At 36.2% G+C, this 17,882-nt stretch overlaps 1 protein-coding gene across 2 annotated transcripts in view; it reads right to left on the reverse strand.

The window, feature by feature from the left end:
• LOC136825509 (ras GTPase-activating-like protein IQGAP1) overlaps positions 1 to 17,882 on the reverse strand; it is a 235,338-nt gene that overhangs the window by 18,070 nt on the left and 199,386 nt on the right. For both annotated transcript variants that reach the window (XM_067082078.1, XM_067082077.1), the window contains exons 30-31: positions 7,331 to 7,525; positions 2,337 to 2,493 (exon numbers count right to left, since the gene is read on the reverse strand). In XM_067082078.1, coding sequence (XP_066938179.1) covers positions 2,337 to 2,493; positions 7,331 to 7,525 — 352 coding nt within the window. The remainder of the gene's footprint in view (positions 1 to 2,336; positions 2,494 to 7,330; positions 7,526 to 17,882) is intronic.

Here is a 17,882-nt window from a genome sequence, read left to right on the forward strand (position 1 = left end):
GTAGCTATGAATGTAGAGTAAAACTTAAAAACTTACAATTAAGGACTGAATGTTATTTCATGAGTAATACTATAAAATAACCACTCTCTTAACCCTTAAACGCCGACTGGACGTATCATACGTCGACTAAAATTGTCTGTTGGGTGCCGAGTGGACGTACCGTACGTCGACTACAAAAAATTTCAACCTTCGGTCAACTTTGACTCGACTGAAATGGTCGAAAAACACAATTGTAAGCTAAAACTCTTACATTCTAGTAATATTCAATCATTTACCTTCATTTTGCAACAAATTGGAAGTCTCTAGCACAGAATTTGTCACTTTGTCGTAATTTTTGCACTGTTTTATATTAGCTGTTACATAAAGTTTTATATATGAAAATGTGCACAATTTCATGTAAAATACAGCAAAATACAACCCATGGTTGTAGCTTTTATCAGTTTGGAAACATTTTCATATAAATCACGATAACTGCCAAAATTTCAACCTTCAGTCAACTTTGACTCGACCGAAATGGTAAAAAAACGCAATTGTAAGCTAAAAATCTTACATTCTAGTAATATTCAATCATTTACCTTCATTTTCCAACAAACTGGAAGTCTCTAGCACAATATTTCGATTAATGGTGAATTTTTGAAAAAAACTTTTTCCTTACGTCCGCGCCAGAAATTCTTTCGTCATGTTCTCGTAATGTTTGCACCGTTTTATATTAGTCGTTACATAAAGTTTTATATATGGAAATGTCGTTATTTCATGTAGAATACAACAGAAAATAACTCATATTGTAGCTTTTATCAGTTTTGAAATATTTTCATATAAATCACGATAACTGCAAAATTTCAACCTTCGGTCAAATTTAACTCGACGAAATGGTACAAAAACGCAATTATAAGCTAAAACTCTTACATTCAATCATGAATTTTGCAACAAACTCTCTACATTTTCGAGTAAAAAAAAAAAAAAAAAAAAAAAAAAAAAAAAAAAAAAATATTCAAACATCTCAGAAATTCTTTATTATTGTAATGTTTGCATCGTTTTACATTAGTCATTACATAAACTTTTATATGAAAATGTTTTCATGTAGAATACAACAGAAAATAACTCAAGGTTGTAGCTTTTATCAGTTTTGAAATATTTTCACATAAATCACGATAACTTTTCAACCTTCGGTCAACTTTAACTTGACCGAAATGGTCAAAAAACGTAATTGTAAGCTAAAACTCTTACATTCTAGTAATATTCAATTATTTACCTTCATTTTGCAATAAATTGGAAGTCTTTAGCACAATATTTCGATTTATGGTGAATTTTTTGAAAAAACATTTTCCTTACGTCCATGTAACTCGGCCGAACATCTCAGAAATTCTTTTCCACATTGTCGTAATGTTTGCACCGTTTTATATTAGTCGTTACATAAACTTTTATATATGAAAATGTGTGCAATTTCATGTAGAATACAACAGAAAATAACTCATGGTTGTAGCTTTTATCAGTTTTGAAATATTTTCATATAAATCACGATAAATAGAAAAAATTCGACTTTTAGTCAACTTTAACTCGACCGAAATGGTCGAAAACTGCAATTGTAAGCTAAAACACTTACAGTCTAGTAATATTCAATCAATTAGCTTCATTTTTCAACAAATGGGAAGTCTCTAGGACAATATTTCGATTTATGGTGAATTTTTGAAAAAAACATTTTTTTACGTCCGCCCGTTACGAATTCATGCATCATTTTGTGATAATATTTTATCTGTGTTGCTTTGATCGTTTTACAATTTGTTATATACCAAAATCATCGCAATTTAGTATACAATACAAAGAAAAAAAATAACCCGTTAGCTTTAACCGTTTTGCTCACAGCGCGATTTGTATAAAATTATATATGAAAATTTTTTTTTGCGCTGTCATATATTTCAATATAGATTTATATATGATAAAGATATTTTTTTTCATTTCTGATGGTTGCATACTAAACTTCAGGCAATGACAAAAAAAGGAGCCACAAATGAACTCTTAATCTTAAAAACTAAGCGTGCTGTGATTTTTTGAAAAAAACTTTTTTCCGCTTCGGCACTAACTCCCGAACGCCGCCGGCATACGGGAGACGTTTTTGTAAATAGAGGCTCGGCGTTAGAGGGTTAACATATTCACCAACTATACTTACCCTGTTACACTGTATGACCTATTAGAAACACCTTGAAGAATACCATATTCATCAACTATACTTATCCTGTTATACTTTATGACCTATTAGAAACACCGTGAAGGATATACCAGTAATCACCAACCAGCCAAACTCAACATATTTCTTACATCATAATATTACAGCTTACCATTCTCCTTGCTACTTTGTGCTGTCTTTGGTTAACAATATCTCCTGCAATAGCAGTAAGCAGTGCCTGGTAGCTGTCAGCCCTTGACACCAATGCTTGATTTTCCAGACGGCGAAGATTGTGACTAAGACGGGTTTTTACTTCATGCAGGCTATGCCTGTAAAGAAATAAAATTGTAAATTACTATGGTAAATCTTTCTACTGTATATGGTTTCCTTGGGGTTTGGAGTGTCTTCAAGTTAAGGTTTAGCCTAAGACAGATGTTTGTTGACCCCAATTTCATAATGTAATTCTTTATACACTATATATAAAAAACCCTGAAGTTTGTACAATGACTTGTTTACACTTAACACAATGGAAAATATGATATAGTAGATATAGTGGAAAGCAAAGAATTAATTAAAAAGGTTGCATGTGTACAGAAACACAAAGGATGTACATAATGTTTTATCCTGCACACACATTGTCAACACAACAAAAACAAGATTTAATACAGAACACAGAGGACACTTGGAAGACCCATTACAGATGACATAAAACAGTACAGTATATGAAAAACAATAAGGTGGCCTTCATATCTTGCTCCTCATTCAAGTAGCTTCTCATCCCCCCTCTAACTAGATCATACATAAATGACTGGCATCCACTTCTGACCAGCACATCATCTAATGTTTTAATGCCAGTTTTCCGCTGATGGGGTTACAATGAGAAATGAGATCTCTCCACTTCTAGGTCTAGGTCTTTGTCTGTTCCTTATTACAGGCAGCAATGTCAGAACAAAGTTAAACCAGATACCTTTACATGTGGTTTCATTTTGTTCTGACATTGCTGCCTATAATGAAGCGACTCATTCCAACAGACTTTCCTGAAAGTTAAATAACTTGATAAATAATAGCGCTTGGAACAATACTGAGCAACAAGATAAAGTTTTAAATTTATCTAACACCCCCTTTACCGTAAACCAACACTTAGTCTTAATCCTTGGTTTCCCAGCCCGAGAAGAACCATAAAAGGGTTCAGAGGTCTAGTTAAACAAATCATTTATAACTAACTATCCTTTGCCCTCGTGCCAGACCGGAAAAATAATCTAGATTTTATAGTTGCTTTTGACAAATTCATCTGATAAAAATTACAGCCGAGAAGATATGTTTAAAAGGCATTTTACTAAATGCATTGGCTGACTTTAACAAGAAATACTCTGTCCCCCTGTAGATTTATGAGAGCCATCCCCTCGCTACAAAAATTATGTGTTATAATAAGTAGATCTGACAAAGATGGCAAAACCGTGATCATGGACAAAGACTTTTACCTCAACAAAATCGACCAACTCCTTAGTGACACAAACACTTATGACAAACTAACGAAAAACCCCCTCCAAAACGTCCCCACAGAATTTTTTTCAGAAAAGTAAGATTAAGTGGCAAAAACAAAAAGAACATTGAATTGGAGAACTTAAAATCATTAACTCAAAGCTACATTACTTTTATATCATTCCCAAAACTCAAAGATAATCTTCCATTCAAACCTATTATCTCATGTGCCAGAGCTTCCAACTATAAAATTTCTAAGTGGTCAAGCCGGCCTCCTTTCCTGATTCTTATGCACATTTTCTCTCAGTCACATTCAACATTCTGAGGATTTCTGTCACAAATTCAAAGAAGCACATATACCACTTCACAACATAAAACTTTTAAGTTTACATGTAGATTACCTATTCACAAAGTACCAGTAAAGGACATTCTACAGTTTTTGAGAGAAAAATTAGCCCTCTATTCAGATCATTCCACTAGCCATAGATAAAATAATAAAGTTAGCTGAATTATGTGTATCAAATAACATCTTTCCATTCTGGGAGTCATTCTATAAACAAAAATTCAGGTGCAGCATGGGCAGCCCTCTAAGCCCTGTTTTAGCCAATCTATATATGGAATATTTTGAAACTATAATAATAAATGCAATAAAACCTAAAGACATGCATGCTGTGGATGAGATATGTAGATGATATCCTAACATTTTGGGTTAATAGGTGGAGCAATTTCAAAGAATTTCTTTCAAAATGGAAACAGCCAATAAAATTTTTCTTGATATTTCAATAATTAGACACGACAGAATACAAACTAACCATACACAGAAACCAACATTTTCACTTTCACAACTTCACTATTTTACTTATCATGACATTTCTATCAAGATTGGCATAGCAAGCAATTTATTCTAAAGAGCCTTATGGATTTACTCCCTGGATTTCCTGGAAAAGGAAATTGAACTAATAAATAAGCAGCTGTCATCTTTAAAGTACCCTGACCTATTGAGAAAGCGATCGATAAAACTAACAATCTTCTACCATCCCCCTTAAAACAAGACTAGAGAGATGCCCAACAATAAAATCAAAATCCCACAACAGGACAGGATTAAGCCACTGACAAAGACACTTGGAAACTCTAACCCTTTTGGTATTACCTACCCAAAACCTTGATTAGTGTCCAACAAAAGCCAGTCCCCAAAAACACAGGAGTATACAACATCCCCTGCCTTGACTGTGATCAATCCTACATCGGTTTCACTGGTAAATCACTCCCCAGAGATTAATAAAACAAACGTTCAGTAAGGTATGGCCAACAGAGCCCAGCTATTTTTAACCACATAAATAACCATAATCACAGAATAAACTGGAATTTGTCATGCACAATTTATAGCAGCAATTGTCGGTTCAATAGCCATATGGTAAAATCAGCACTGATTAAACAAAGAAATACGATGAACCTCTCAAAAGGAGCTTTGGATTCAGATATATAGATAAAATCTTCCTCCAACCAACGATTAAGAAGCTGTCAAATGGAGTGATATAACGGCTGACCTCTGGAATTTTGGTATAAATACCGTTTTTCGGTAACTCTCTTCTCATTCACTTCCTGCCTGAAGAGGGAGACAGTTGCTGTCTGAATTTATAGCATGAACTTTCAACATTTTGGCATTTTTTTTATCGGCTACTTTTATTAGATGGAATTTATTTATATAGTCTCATATATATACATATATATATATATATATACATATATACATACATATATATATATATATATATATATATATATATATATATATATATATATATATATATATATATATATATATATATATATATATATATATATATATATATATATGATCTACAGGCCACTTTTATCAGATACACATGCAATTGTAACAGCTACAATGACCCCTTAACTTCTCGAGTTCCTCAGCTTTTTTGGATACACTTGTCACTACAAAGCCTCAAGATCCAAGTGCAAGAAATATGAAGATGATATGATGTCTGGTAGCAGGAAACGAACCCGGGTCCCATAATCCATGTCCTTCTCGTGGTCAGGTCGGCAACGTGAACCTGTTGTGATTATGGGACCCGGGTTTGTTTCCTGATACCAGACATCATAATAGCTTCATATTTCTTGCACCTGGATCTTAAGGTTTTTTAGTGACAAGTGTATCCAAAAAAGCACAAAGAATTTGAGAAGTGAAGTGGACATTGTGACTATTACAATTACATACAGACACACACACACATATATATATATTATATACTGTATATATATTACTATAAATATTCCCCTGTTCAACCTCCCTTCCTTGATTTAGTAGAAATATAAAAAGAAAAAACCAAAGCTTTCGCTTCGTAAAGTAAAGAGGGCATTCTATGGAGGGAAGCAAGCAGGCAGGGCTGTTTTCCCAAAAGCACCAACTGTCAGAAGGGGGGTTAGAGAGCTTTGTTTAGAGATGTATTTGACAGGTAAGTCTTGCTAGGACCACCCTCGGCTAGACTGTACCGTAAGCTCACTTTTCTATGATCATTGTACTGGCGAGTTTTTTGTCATTTTTCAGACGCTACCCACGACTCAGCCAAGGCTGTCTGGGGGAGGAGTTTTTGAAGCAAGCAAGCACCCATGCCATTTTGACCCAGTTCAGCAGTCTGGAGGCATCCTTCATAGAGAGCACAAGCAACAGGCATCTCTCATAGCCTCCCCTTTGTTCTCCCCCTTTTTGTTGAACAGCCAGGGAAATTGCCATTTCAATAGACCCATGCGTTCTGATGCAATTGATCACTGCATTATCTATTCCAGCAGTAAGTCTGAAGATGACAATTACTCCCAGTTCTTTCCTTTAGTCCTCACGCTATTGTTTCATGTTTCAAGTTTCCCTCTCTCTTAAACAGTCACTAAGGAAAATCCTAGTAAAACCATATCCCATTTATGGAGTAAAAAATATGAAGTACAATTATTATTGCTTAGTGAGACTGCAAAAATTATCCTCCATGGTGTTAACATAATACTCCTGATCTACGATTCACCCTTTGCAGTCAATTAATGATAAGTGAGTGGTCTTTGATATCGAATTGTTATCTGGATACGTCTCTTCCAGAATTGGGCACGTCTTGGAACCTGGCCAGAATCTTGTTTGGAGAAGGATTAGCATCCCACTGTCCTCAATTCATGTGCCTGAAATTGCTTATAGACGCATCACAAGAGGCCCCCAGCTGTTGTCTCATCCACTAATTTATGTTGAAATATCTTAGTGTCCGAAGTGGAATGAAGCTCGAGGTGTTATTAGCTCCCGTAAGATCCCAGTTAACTTTTTTTTTTTAAGTAGTTCTTTGATTAATGTTGTTGATTTAATTCATGTGTTCAGAATAAATCGATAAATCCAGTAACCTAGTCTCAACTGGCGACCGATCTAATTATGTTAATTATCTGTCTTTCTTGGTGCCTTTCAGCCTTAACTTATAGGATTATGTGGGTCTTAGGTTATGCAAGGCATTCATATTGCAATAAATTAATATTTAAACTCGCCAGCCGAATGACCCATGATATATAATATATATATATATATATATATATATATATATATATATATATATATATATATATATATATATATATATATATATATATATATATATATATATGGAGAGAATTTTTTATTACAAAAATAAACAATACCTGGTCTCCGAGAGGAAAGAATTCGATCTGTTCAAGGAAGTTTGATTCTGCTTGGCTCTGTGTTCCTGCTCTTTGCGCTTTTGTATAATGGTCCGGTACTTCTCTTCATGGTGAGATAGTGTTGGCCCAGTTGCTAGCTCTCCAACAGTGCAGCCATCTACACACTGCATTACATCCACTAGCAACTGTTTTGTCCTACAAATGAAACATATGTCAAGATAATCTTACCAACAAAGAGAAGTAAATTGCAAAAGACAGCAATTATATATATATTATATACAGTATATAGTCATACCCCGAACTTACGTGAGGTTAGGTTCCAGAACTCCGCGCAAGACGAATTTTCATGTAAGTTTGGCACGGTCTCTAAAAATGCTAATAAATGCTTATTTTTAAAGTTTTTAACATTAAATATGATGCTAATCATGCTCCCAAATTATTAAGCTAACTTTTAAATGAAATTGAAGTTACTGTAATTTCATTTAAAAGTTAGCTTAATATATTACCCTTAAAAAAAAAGAAGAAATAAATGGTTGACATAAAAATAGAGAGTTGGAAGAGAATTTCTGTCTCCCCCCCGTCTGGCCGATCTATTTTTAGAAGTCTTCTCAACCTCTTTATAATAACTTCTTTATTTTGTCTCTTTCTCTTTGTTCTGAAATGCTTTTTCATGAACAAAGTTTTTTTTATTTGGAGACTAATACAACTATTAGTTATTATGTCTATGTTTTAGAATGTATTTGCCACACTAGCGCATTTACAGTTCGTAGACGAGAGAGAGAGAGAGAGAGAGAGAGAGAGAGAGAGAGAGAGAGAGAGAGAGAGAGAGAGAGAGAGAGAGAGAGAGAGAGAGAGAGAGATCCACACGGTGTCCTTACTTATGAGAGTGAAACTATTTATCAATTATTATGGAGGCAGAGAGAGAGAGAGAGAGAGAGAGAGAGAGAGAGAGAGAGAGAGAGAGAGAGAGAGAGAGAGAGGTTGTCCTTACTTATGAGAGTGAAACTATTTATCAACTATTATGGAGGCAGAGAGAATAACACATGAGAGAGAGAGAGAGAGAGAGAGAGAGAGAGAGAGAGAGAGAGAGAGAGATATTGTCCTTACTTGAAATATCAAGTTAAATTATCTATGAATTATTACGGAGAGAGAGAGAGAGAGAGAGAGAGAGAGAGAGAGAGAGAGAGAGAGAGAGAGAGAGAGAGAGAGAGAGAGAGAGATTATTCTTACGTTAGATATCAAAAGAAGGAAATTCAGTATTAACCTAATGTTTAAATAAAGTTAAAGTTACTGTAATTCCATTTAAAAGTCAGCTTAATATATTACCCTTAAAAAAAGAAATAAATGGTTGACATAAAAATATAGGAGAGTGTTAAGGTTAGCATACTATTTCTCTCTCTCCCCATTCCACTGATCTATTTTCAGAAGTGTTCTAAACCTCATTTAAAAAAAAAATTCTTTATTCTGTCTGTTTCTCTTTGTTCTGAAATGCTCTATGTTTTAGAACAGTGCATTTACAGTTTGTAGATGGTACAGGTAAAATAAGATCAATTTAAAATTATCTACTGTACAGTTAAAGACATACAGAGAAACAGTAATACATAGGTTGTGCTAACTACGAGAGAGAGAGAGAGAGAGAGAGAGAGAGAGAGAGAGAGAGAGAGAGAGAGAGAGAGAGAGAGAGAGAGAGAGAGAGAGAGAGAGAGAGAATTAGTAGGAAACCTTTGACTCCCTAATCAGCAACACTCTTCCTTCTTGTCATGTTAAATCAACATGTCTGACAGCTTTGCCTTCAAGCTTCGAAAAAAAAGATGAGGGAATATACGTTATCACATAGGAATGTTCTAATTACAGTTATATTATTATTATTACAGGAAGTCCCCGGTTAATGGCGGGCTCGGTTAACAGCGATCCGGTTTTATGGTGCTTGTCTAGCAACGAAAATCGGCAATTTTCGGCACTGAAAATCACCGATTTCCGCTTATCGGCGCTGATAATTGGGTATTGGTGCCAAAACATGCCTAACAGAGGCGCCGATAACCGAAAATCGGCGCTGATAACCCCCGAAAATCGGGTATCATCACACCATCAGAAACGGAACTCAGCCAATAACCGGGGACTGCCTGTATTAATCTTGTTAGTATTTGAAAATTAGCACTTATTATTAGGAAATAAGTTTATTTATACAAAACAAATGTGCACCATAAAAATTCTCACATCTCAGTAAAAGAGAAAAAAATGACTTTTATTGTTTAATGTTATTTAATTTACACATAAAAGATTGAAAACTTATAAATTACATAAAAAATTAAACAACCACTTTTGCAGGGTTTCTCAGTATTTGCAAATGTTCGGGGTATTACTGTGTGTGTGTTTGTGTGTGTGTGTGTATATATATATATATATATATATATATATATATATATATATATATATATATATAGTACTTTATTAAAAAACTTTAGTCCGGCCACGGTTGAGTGGCCTAAATATATGGCCAAATTTGAAGGAACCAAAAGTGCAAGAAAAAATTCTGTCAAATCATTAGGCCGCTTACTGAGAGTAGCTAAGGGGGAGGAGCTTATGGCTCGCTAAAAAGAAAGCAGACAAGTAAGGTTTTGGCTGGCGATCTAGGTGCCAACGTGAATTTTTTGCTCCACGCTCCCGTCGAAGTTTTGGCCTACCCCGGGTCACATCCTGGGACCCTGTGACCTTACTATGGGGGAAATTTAAGGATCTGAATGAACAGATCATAGCACAGATATGTGCATTAAAGGAATCAGGTCTTAAAACGAAGGAAATCGCCGCTCAGGTGGGTGTGAGCGAGCGATCTGTTAGACGCTGGGTTGCCAAGTTTCACCAGGGTGGAAGGGGCGATATACCGTCGCAAGTAAAACGCTCTGGGAGGCCTAAGAAGACTTCTAATCGAAGTATGACTATTTTAAAGCGTCAATTAGAGGTTAATCCACGCATGACATCAAGGAAATTGAAGGAATCCAACCCACAACTGCTTGGTGATGTTTCAGTTCGGACCGTCAATCGCCATATCAATGAACTTGGATACACAAGCCACCGTCCACGGAAGAAGCCAATTTTGACCAAGTTACAGAGGGATAAAAGAGTCAAATTTGCTCGGAAGTACAGCGTTTGGGATGAGTCTCAATGGCTAAGCCTGCTTTGGTCAGATGAATCGACTCTTATGGTCACTTGTAATAGAGGTCGTAATGTTTTTTTAGGTCCGAAGCGACCCTCTTGACCCTACGTACCTTGAAGGGACTGTCAAACACCCTGATTCTCTCATGGTTTGGGGAGCTTTTACTGGTCATGGTGTAGCCAAGCTTCATGTCTTTAAAAAGAATGAAAAAGTTAACCAGTATAATTATTTGGAGTTGATGTGTGACATTTTGCCTGATGCATTCGAGGATACGGGTGCCACATGTTTTCAGCAGGATGGCGCCAGGGCTCACACGGACTAAATCTGTCACTCAGTGGCTTCAGGATTGCAGGTTCCCTTCATCAATGATTGGCCTGGTAATAGCCCTGACATTAGCCCAATAGAAAACTTATGGGAGATCGTAAAGAGGGATCTACAAGACAAAGATGTGTAACGTCTGTTCCAAGGCTGGAGGCAGAAATCCACGCATCTTGGAACAACATACCAAGGAAATGCTTCATAATTTGGCCTTGTCTGTACCAAAACGATTGAAGGAGGTGATTAAACGTAAGGGTTGTCCTACTAAATATTAGTGAATACTAATAAAGGCAATTTAGACTTAGAATTGTGTTGTTATTAGCCTATTTGTAGTTTAGTTATGTTGACATGTTTTGAGTTGAGTGAGGGCGGACTAAAGTTTTGTCGAGTACTGTATATATATATATATATATATACATACACACACACACACACACTCGCTGACCAACCCGGCGCTGCCTGGGAAAACTGAATGATAACCGATAAACTCACTCTTTCCCTCTTTCTCCTCCCCCTAACACCCCCTCTACTCTTTCCCTCTTTCTCCTCCCTAACAACCCCTCTACTCTCCAACCCGGTGCTGCCCAGGAAAACTCTGAATAACAACAGATAAACCCACTCTTTCTCTCCTCCCTAACACCCCCTCTATGCTCTTTCTCACTTTCTCCCTTTCCTGTTAAGATAGTTTGGCATTTTATTTTTTACCCCTTCTCATCCCCCTTCCTATCGGGGCTGAACTAGGACTTAAATGGCATCAGGAGTGTTACTATTCATCTCAGCGATCTCAAGAACTATCAATAGACACTAATTTCTGTTGTTTTTGGTTATTTTTACATGTCACCCCCTTCCCATCCCCACCTCCTTTGTGCTAGTCGGTAAAGGGGGAAGAGATTAGAGGGGTATATATGGCAGCATGTCTAGACTGTGAAGAAGGGTACTATGGCGAAACTGGCAAATCATGTAAAGAGCGAAGCAAACAACATCTGCAGAACATACAGCATTATAGTCAGACGTCAGCAGTTGCCAAACACTATTGCGAAAATGATCATAAAATTGACTGGGAAAATATGAGTTTTCTGTACAGGAACACCAACAAAACGTCCAGACTGGTTGTAGAGAACGCCTTCATAACTTGCGCCAACAACACAATGGCAGGAACACCAAAAACGGCTTTGAAGACAGCATATCTAGAAAAATCGTGTACTCAGCAGCAGCAAGGAAATGAAGGAAAAACGCAAGAGAACGCACGGAAAACGGACACCTGGAAGAAGGGAGCAGAGAAAGACCAAGATCACGAGGGGGTGGGGGTCACACAGGAGGAGCTAGGCGATTATAGGATTAAAAGTACCCAGCACACAGATATAAATACAGCTGGACTATGCGTCTCCTCATTGTATGGATACTTGATACTGTGGACTGTTCGTCCAAGAAAGCTTGTAACTCTTTCTGAATAAATACTCCATTAGATACCATCCAGATTGAATGAGGTCCTTTTAGTAAATATATATATATATATATATATATATATATATATATATATATATATATATATATATATATATATATATATATATATATATATATATATATATATATATATATATATATATATATATATATATAATTACCAAAGTTTGGCTGAAATTGCTCAATGCACTGCAGTTATGCTGGAACATACATACACACTTTTATACATACTTACATACATCTACTTTTATATATATAGAATATCAGTTAAGGCATGTATAAACCTTATACTTTCAAAAGAAATTTGTAAAATGTTTAAATTTTAATGAAGGTAGTAGATATGTAAGGTTTATCATATTTGTAAACAATATGGGGGCAGTAGTACTATTGAGTTTTTGCCCCCCCCTCCCCCCCGGACACCTGTTAGGTGTGGATTTGTAGTCTCCTACAGTCTGTATGTTTGTCAGTATTGTCCCTTGAGCATATATTGTGATTTAAACCACTAACTCTAACGATTTTTGTTGCCACTCCTCCTTTGACACCTGTCAGTGATGGCTGCATAGTCTCAAATGGTTATCTATGTTCATCAGTACTGTCTCTGTAGTATATATATATATTTGAATTTCTAACACTATGTATCAGTCCTTCGTCAATGGCTTGGAAATAAAGTTGAAACCAGTCAGGAATAAACCCCATCTCTTATTTTTTCACCTGTGGTGTTGTGATAAACAAATAAAGTGTTAAAGTGATTATAATCATCAATGGATACCATGCGCTCCCTCCAATCTTTGTGTTTTTTTCCCCATCTTGGAATATGCCATTTGACATTTTGCAGATGCCCTAACTCAAGCCCATACAACCAGGAAACACCTGCAGTTTCTATGCAAATGCCAGGATAGAATACAGAGTTTAGACCAAATGCCAAGCACTGGGACCTATGAAGTCATTCAGTGCTGAAACAGAATTTCACAGTAAAAAGGTTTGAAAGATGTAACAAGAGGAAAACCTGGCAGTTGCACTACAAAACAATTGTAACGAGAGGGTGGAAAAATGGAAGAAAGAGAATATGAAAGGCGGTACAGTAAAAGGAACGACAGGGGTTGCAACTAGGGACTGAAGGGACGCTGCAAAGAACCTTAAGTAATGCCTACAGTGCATCGCATGAGGTGCACTGACAACACTATCCCCCTACAAGACAAATGTCGGGATTAGTAAGTGATTCCAAGGATAACCAAATCAATGTTACTGTAAAATTAGAAGATCTACTGTTTGGTGAAATCCAACTACCTATATTGGAAAAACGTATTAACATTAAGATAATGGAAACTAAAAAGTTTTGAAGACCTCTTGAGAAAAAGAAGATATTTTTAAGTCTCAATACCACCAGAGTGGAAAGATAACCTACGAGCAAGTAGCCTAAATACTGCTATGTGAAAATGAGGAGAAAAGTATATTGGAATCTTCAACATAAACATGACCATAACTCAATAAAAATGCAGGATACATTGTTTTCAAGCCACCCAAAGGATTAAAAGTAAGGTTTTCTTACAATTTTCAATGGTATTTTGGATGCTGCCAGTCTGAAGCCGATCCAGACGGAATAATTATGCATTCAAAACAGCACAATGGTAAAAATTTTGAGGTTTTTTGAAGAAAAACTTAATAAAAATGCAGGATACATTGTTTTCAAGACACCAAAAGGATTAAAAGTAAGGTTTTCTTACGATTTTCGACGGTATTTTGGACGCCAATCAGAATGGAAGAATATGGATCCAAAAAGTCAGAATGGAAAAAATTTGGAGGTTTTTGATGAAAAACTCAATAAAAAGGCAAGATACATTGTTTTAAGACACCCAAAAGATTAAAAGTAAGGTTTTCTTACGATTTTCGATGGTATTTCAGACAACGCCGCTCCAAATGGAAGAAATATGCATCCAAAATGGCAGAATAGTAAAAATTTAGAAGTTTTTTTTTATGAAAAACTCAATAAAATCAGGGTTTTGGCTAAGGTATTTGGGTAGGTAAAAGCAAGAGGGTTAGAGTTTCCAGGTGTCTGCGTCAACGCCTTAATCCTGTCTAGGGGGACGGTAGAAAATTGTGTTCGCTTTGTGGATCACTTAGTTATATGGTCAAGGTACTTGAACAATGACAGCTGCTTACGGATTAGTTCATTTTCCTTTTCTAGGAAACCCGGGAAGCAAATCAGTAAGACTCTTAAGAATAAATTGCTGGCTACGCCAATCCTGATACAGATGTCATGACAGCTATAAAAATTGATGTATGACAGAAAGTTGGTTTTCTGTATATGGTGAATTTGTATTGTTATGTCTCTGGTTATTAAAACATCAAGAAAAGGAATTTTTATGTCTGTTTCCCATTCAACTTTAAATTTGTTGCTAAGCACTAATCCATTTAATTTTGAAAGAAATTCATTGAAACTGCCCCACTTATTATCCCAAAATGTTAAGAACATCTACATCTCATCCATAGCATGCCTTTAGGTTTTACTATTGCATTTATTATTAGTTTCAAAATATTCCATGTATAAATTGGCTAAAACAGGACTTAAAGGGCTGCCCATGCTGATTATTATTATTAATTGTGGGTTATCTGGCATCACAACTACCAGGGTCACTGATGCTGTGCCCATGCTGAACCTGAATTTTTGTTAATAGAATGACTCCCCAAATAAAAAGAAGTTATTTGATACACATAATTCAGCTAATTTTATTATTTTATCTAGGGCTAGTGGGAAGTGATCTGAATAGGAGGCTAATTTTTCTCTCAAAAACTGTAGAATGTCTTTTACTGGTACTTTTGTGAACAGGGAATCTACATCTTCTATACTTAAAAGTTTTATGTTGTGAAGTGGTATATGTGCTTCTTTGAATTTGTGACAGAAATCTTCAGGATGTTTAATGTGACTGAGAGAAAATATGCCTAAGAAAGGGGAAAGGAGGCCAGCTAACCACTTGGAGAGTTTATAATTGAAAGCTCTGGCATACGAAATAATAGGTCTGAATGGAGTTCTGGGAAGGCCATAAAAGTAAGGTAGTTTTGGGTTAATGATTTTAAATTTCTCCAGTATTTCAATACTCTTTTTATCTTTGCCAATTAATCTTACTTTGCTAAAAAATTCTGTGGAACATTTGGAGGGGATTTTTCGTTAATTTGTCATAAGTGTTAGTGTCACTAAGGAGTTGGTTGATTTTGTTGAGATAAAAGTCTTTGCCCATAATCACGATTTTGCTGTCTTTGTCGGATCTACTTACAGGCAGTCCTCGGTTATCGGCGATCTGGTTTTATGGCGCTTGTCTAGCAGCGACAATAACCAGATTTTCGACACCGATTCCCAATTATCAGCGCCGATCTCTGGTTATCGGTGCTGATCCCAGGTTATCAGTGTCGATAAGCGGATACCAGCGCCTATAACCAGGGATCGATGCTATTATCGCCGATTTTCAGTTATCGTCATGTTGTCAGGAACAGAACCCCCGCCAATAACCAGGGACTGCCTGTATTACAACATCTAATTTTTGCAGAGAGTGGATGGCTTTCATAAATCTACTGGGGACAGGGTATTTCTTATTAAGGTCAGCTATTGCATTTAATAAGATGCCTTTTAAACATATCTCATGACATCTCTATTAACACTGGCAGAGCCAGCAATTTATTCTTAAGAGCCTTATAGATTTGCTCCCTGGATTTCCTGGAAAAGGAAACTGAACTAATCCGTAAGCAGCTGTCATCTTTAAAGTACGCTGACCATATAAGTGAGAAAGCGATCCACAAAACGAACACAATTTTCTACTGTCCCCCTCAAAACAAGACCAGAGAGATAGCCAACAATAAAATAAAAATCCCACACCTGGACAGGATTAAGACGTTGACACAGACCCTTGGAAACTCTTAAACTCTTTTGCTTTACCTACCCAAATACCTTAGCCACATCCCTGATTAACACCCAACAAAAGCCAGTCCCCAAAGACACAGGGGTTTACGAAATCCCTTGCCTCCATTGTGACCAAATCTTATATCGGTTTTACAGGGAAATCACTCCCCCAGAGATTAATAGTGCATAAACGTTCAGTCAGGTACGGACAACAGAGCTCAACTATTTTTAACCACATAAATAACCATAATCACAGAATAAACTACAAAATGTCTTGTATAATTTATAGCAGCACTTGTTGGTTCCAAAGCCAGATGGTGGAATCAGCCTTGAATAAACAAAGAAATACGATGAACCTTGCAAGAGGCACCTGGGATTCAGATATTATAGATAAAGTCTTCCTCCAACCAGTGATTAAGAAGGTTAAAGAGAGCCTGTCAACTGGAGTGACGTAATGACTGACCTATGGACCTTCTGGTATAAATACTGATTTTCTGTAACTTTTTCTCATTAACTATTTGTCTGAGGAGAAAGACAGTTTGGTCTCTGAAATATAGCCTTTACTTTTTACATTTTAGCATTTTTATGGGCTCCTTATATTTGATATACAGTATATATATATATATATATATACAGTAAACCTCCCATTTTCACGTTCTCACGATTCGCGGACTCATGTATTCGCGGATTTCTCTGTGGAACGTGTCTACCCATTATTTGTGGAAAATTCGTCCATTCGTGGTGTTTTTCACTGAGAAATATTCACTAATTACTGTATTTTCACATAATTTTTATGACTAAATGCACTTTCTGTGATAAAACTAATAAAATACTCAGGTATAAGCATTTTTAGAGGGTTTTTCTTGTGTTTAAGCTATCAAAATTGGCAGTTCAAAGTGTTTTTAGCGGGGTTTCAAGTATTCGCGGGGGGATGCGGTATACATCCCCCGTGAATACGGGGGTTTACTGTATATACATATGCAGTAGAACCCCGGTCCTCGACCGTACTAGAACTCGACATTATCGGATTTCGACACGAAATGTTGAGTAAATTTTCCATCGGAGCTGGAAAAACAAACTGGAATCCGACCCGATGAATCATATGACGTTTGTAGGAAAAAAGAGTTTCAGGCAGCTGCCACTAGTTGGCGTTGTTGGTGGCATTCTTCCCATGCCTATTTAAAAGCATTTAAAGCCCACATATGCTGCTGCTGCTGTTTGGAGAAGTACACCTTGTACAGGTATATATAATTTTTTTGGCTTTCTGCACTGAATTTTCATCCAATCATGGGTCCCAGTATGTTAATTTTATGATAACAGACATACAGTAATTCGGCTTATAAATACTGTATTATTAATTTAATGTGATAACCAGGCTTGTTTTTCAATGTTATCATTATTAACAACAGCTTTCGTGTGTACCCGTCACAGTACATTCTGGCAGTGCCTATTGGCTACCTAGCCTAGCCTATGGCGCTCGATCGCCGCATTGGTCGTAGGCCAATTTTTTTGATACAGTATGCACTTAAAATGTAAAAAGTGCTTCTGATACGATAAATTATTCAACTCTGAACTTATTTAATTGTAATTTGTGTAATGTTTTGTATAAAAAGGCAAGGTTGGGGTAATGACTGGTGGTCAGGAATGGATTAATCCATTTTCAGTTATTTCTTATGGGAGAAATTAATTCAGAATTCGAATAAATCGAATCTCGACACTTC

Source organism: Macrobrachium rosenbergii, chromosome 37 (assembly GCF_040412425.1).
Source record: "Macrobrachium rosenbergii isolate ZJJX-2024 chromosome 37, ASM4041242v1, whole genome shotgun sequence".
Lineage (NCBI taxonomy): Eukaryota > Metazoa > Arthropoda > Malacostraca > Decapoda > Palaemonidae > Macrobrachium > Macrobrachium rosenbergii.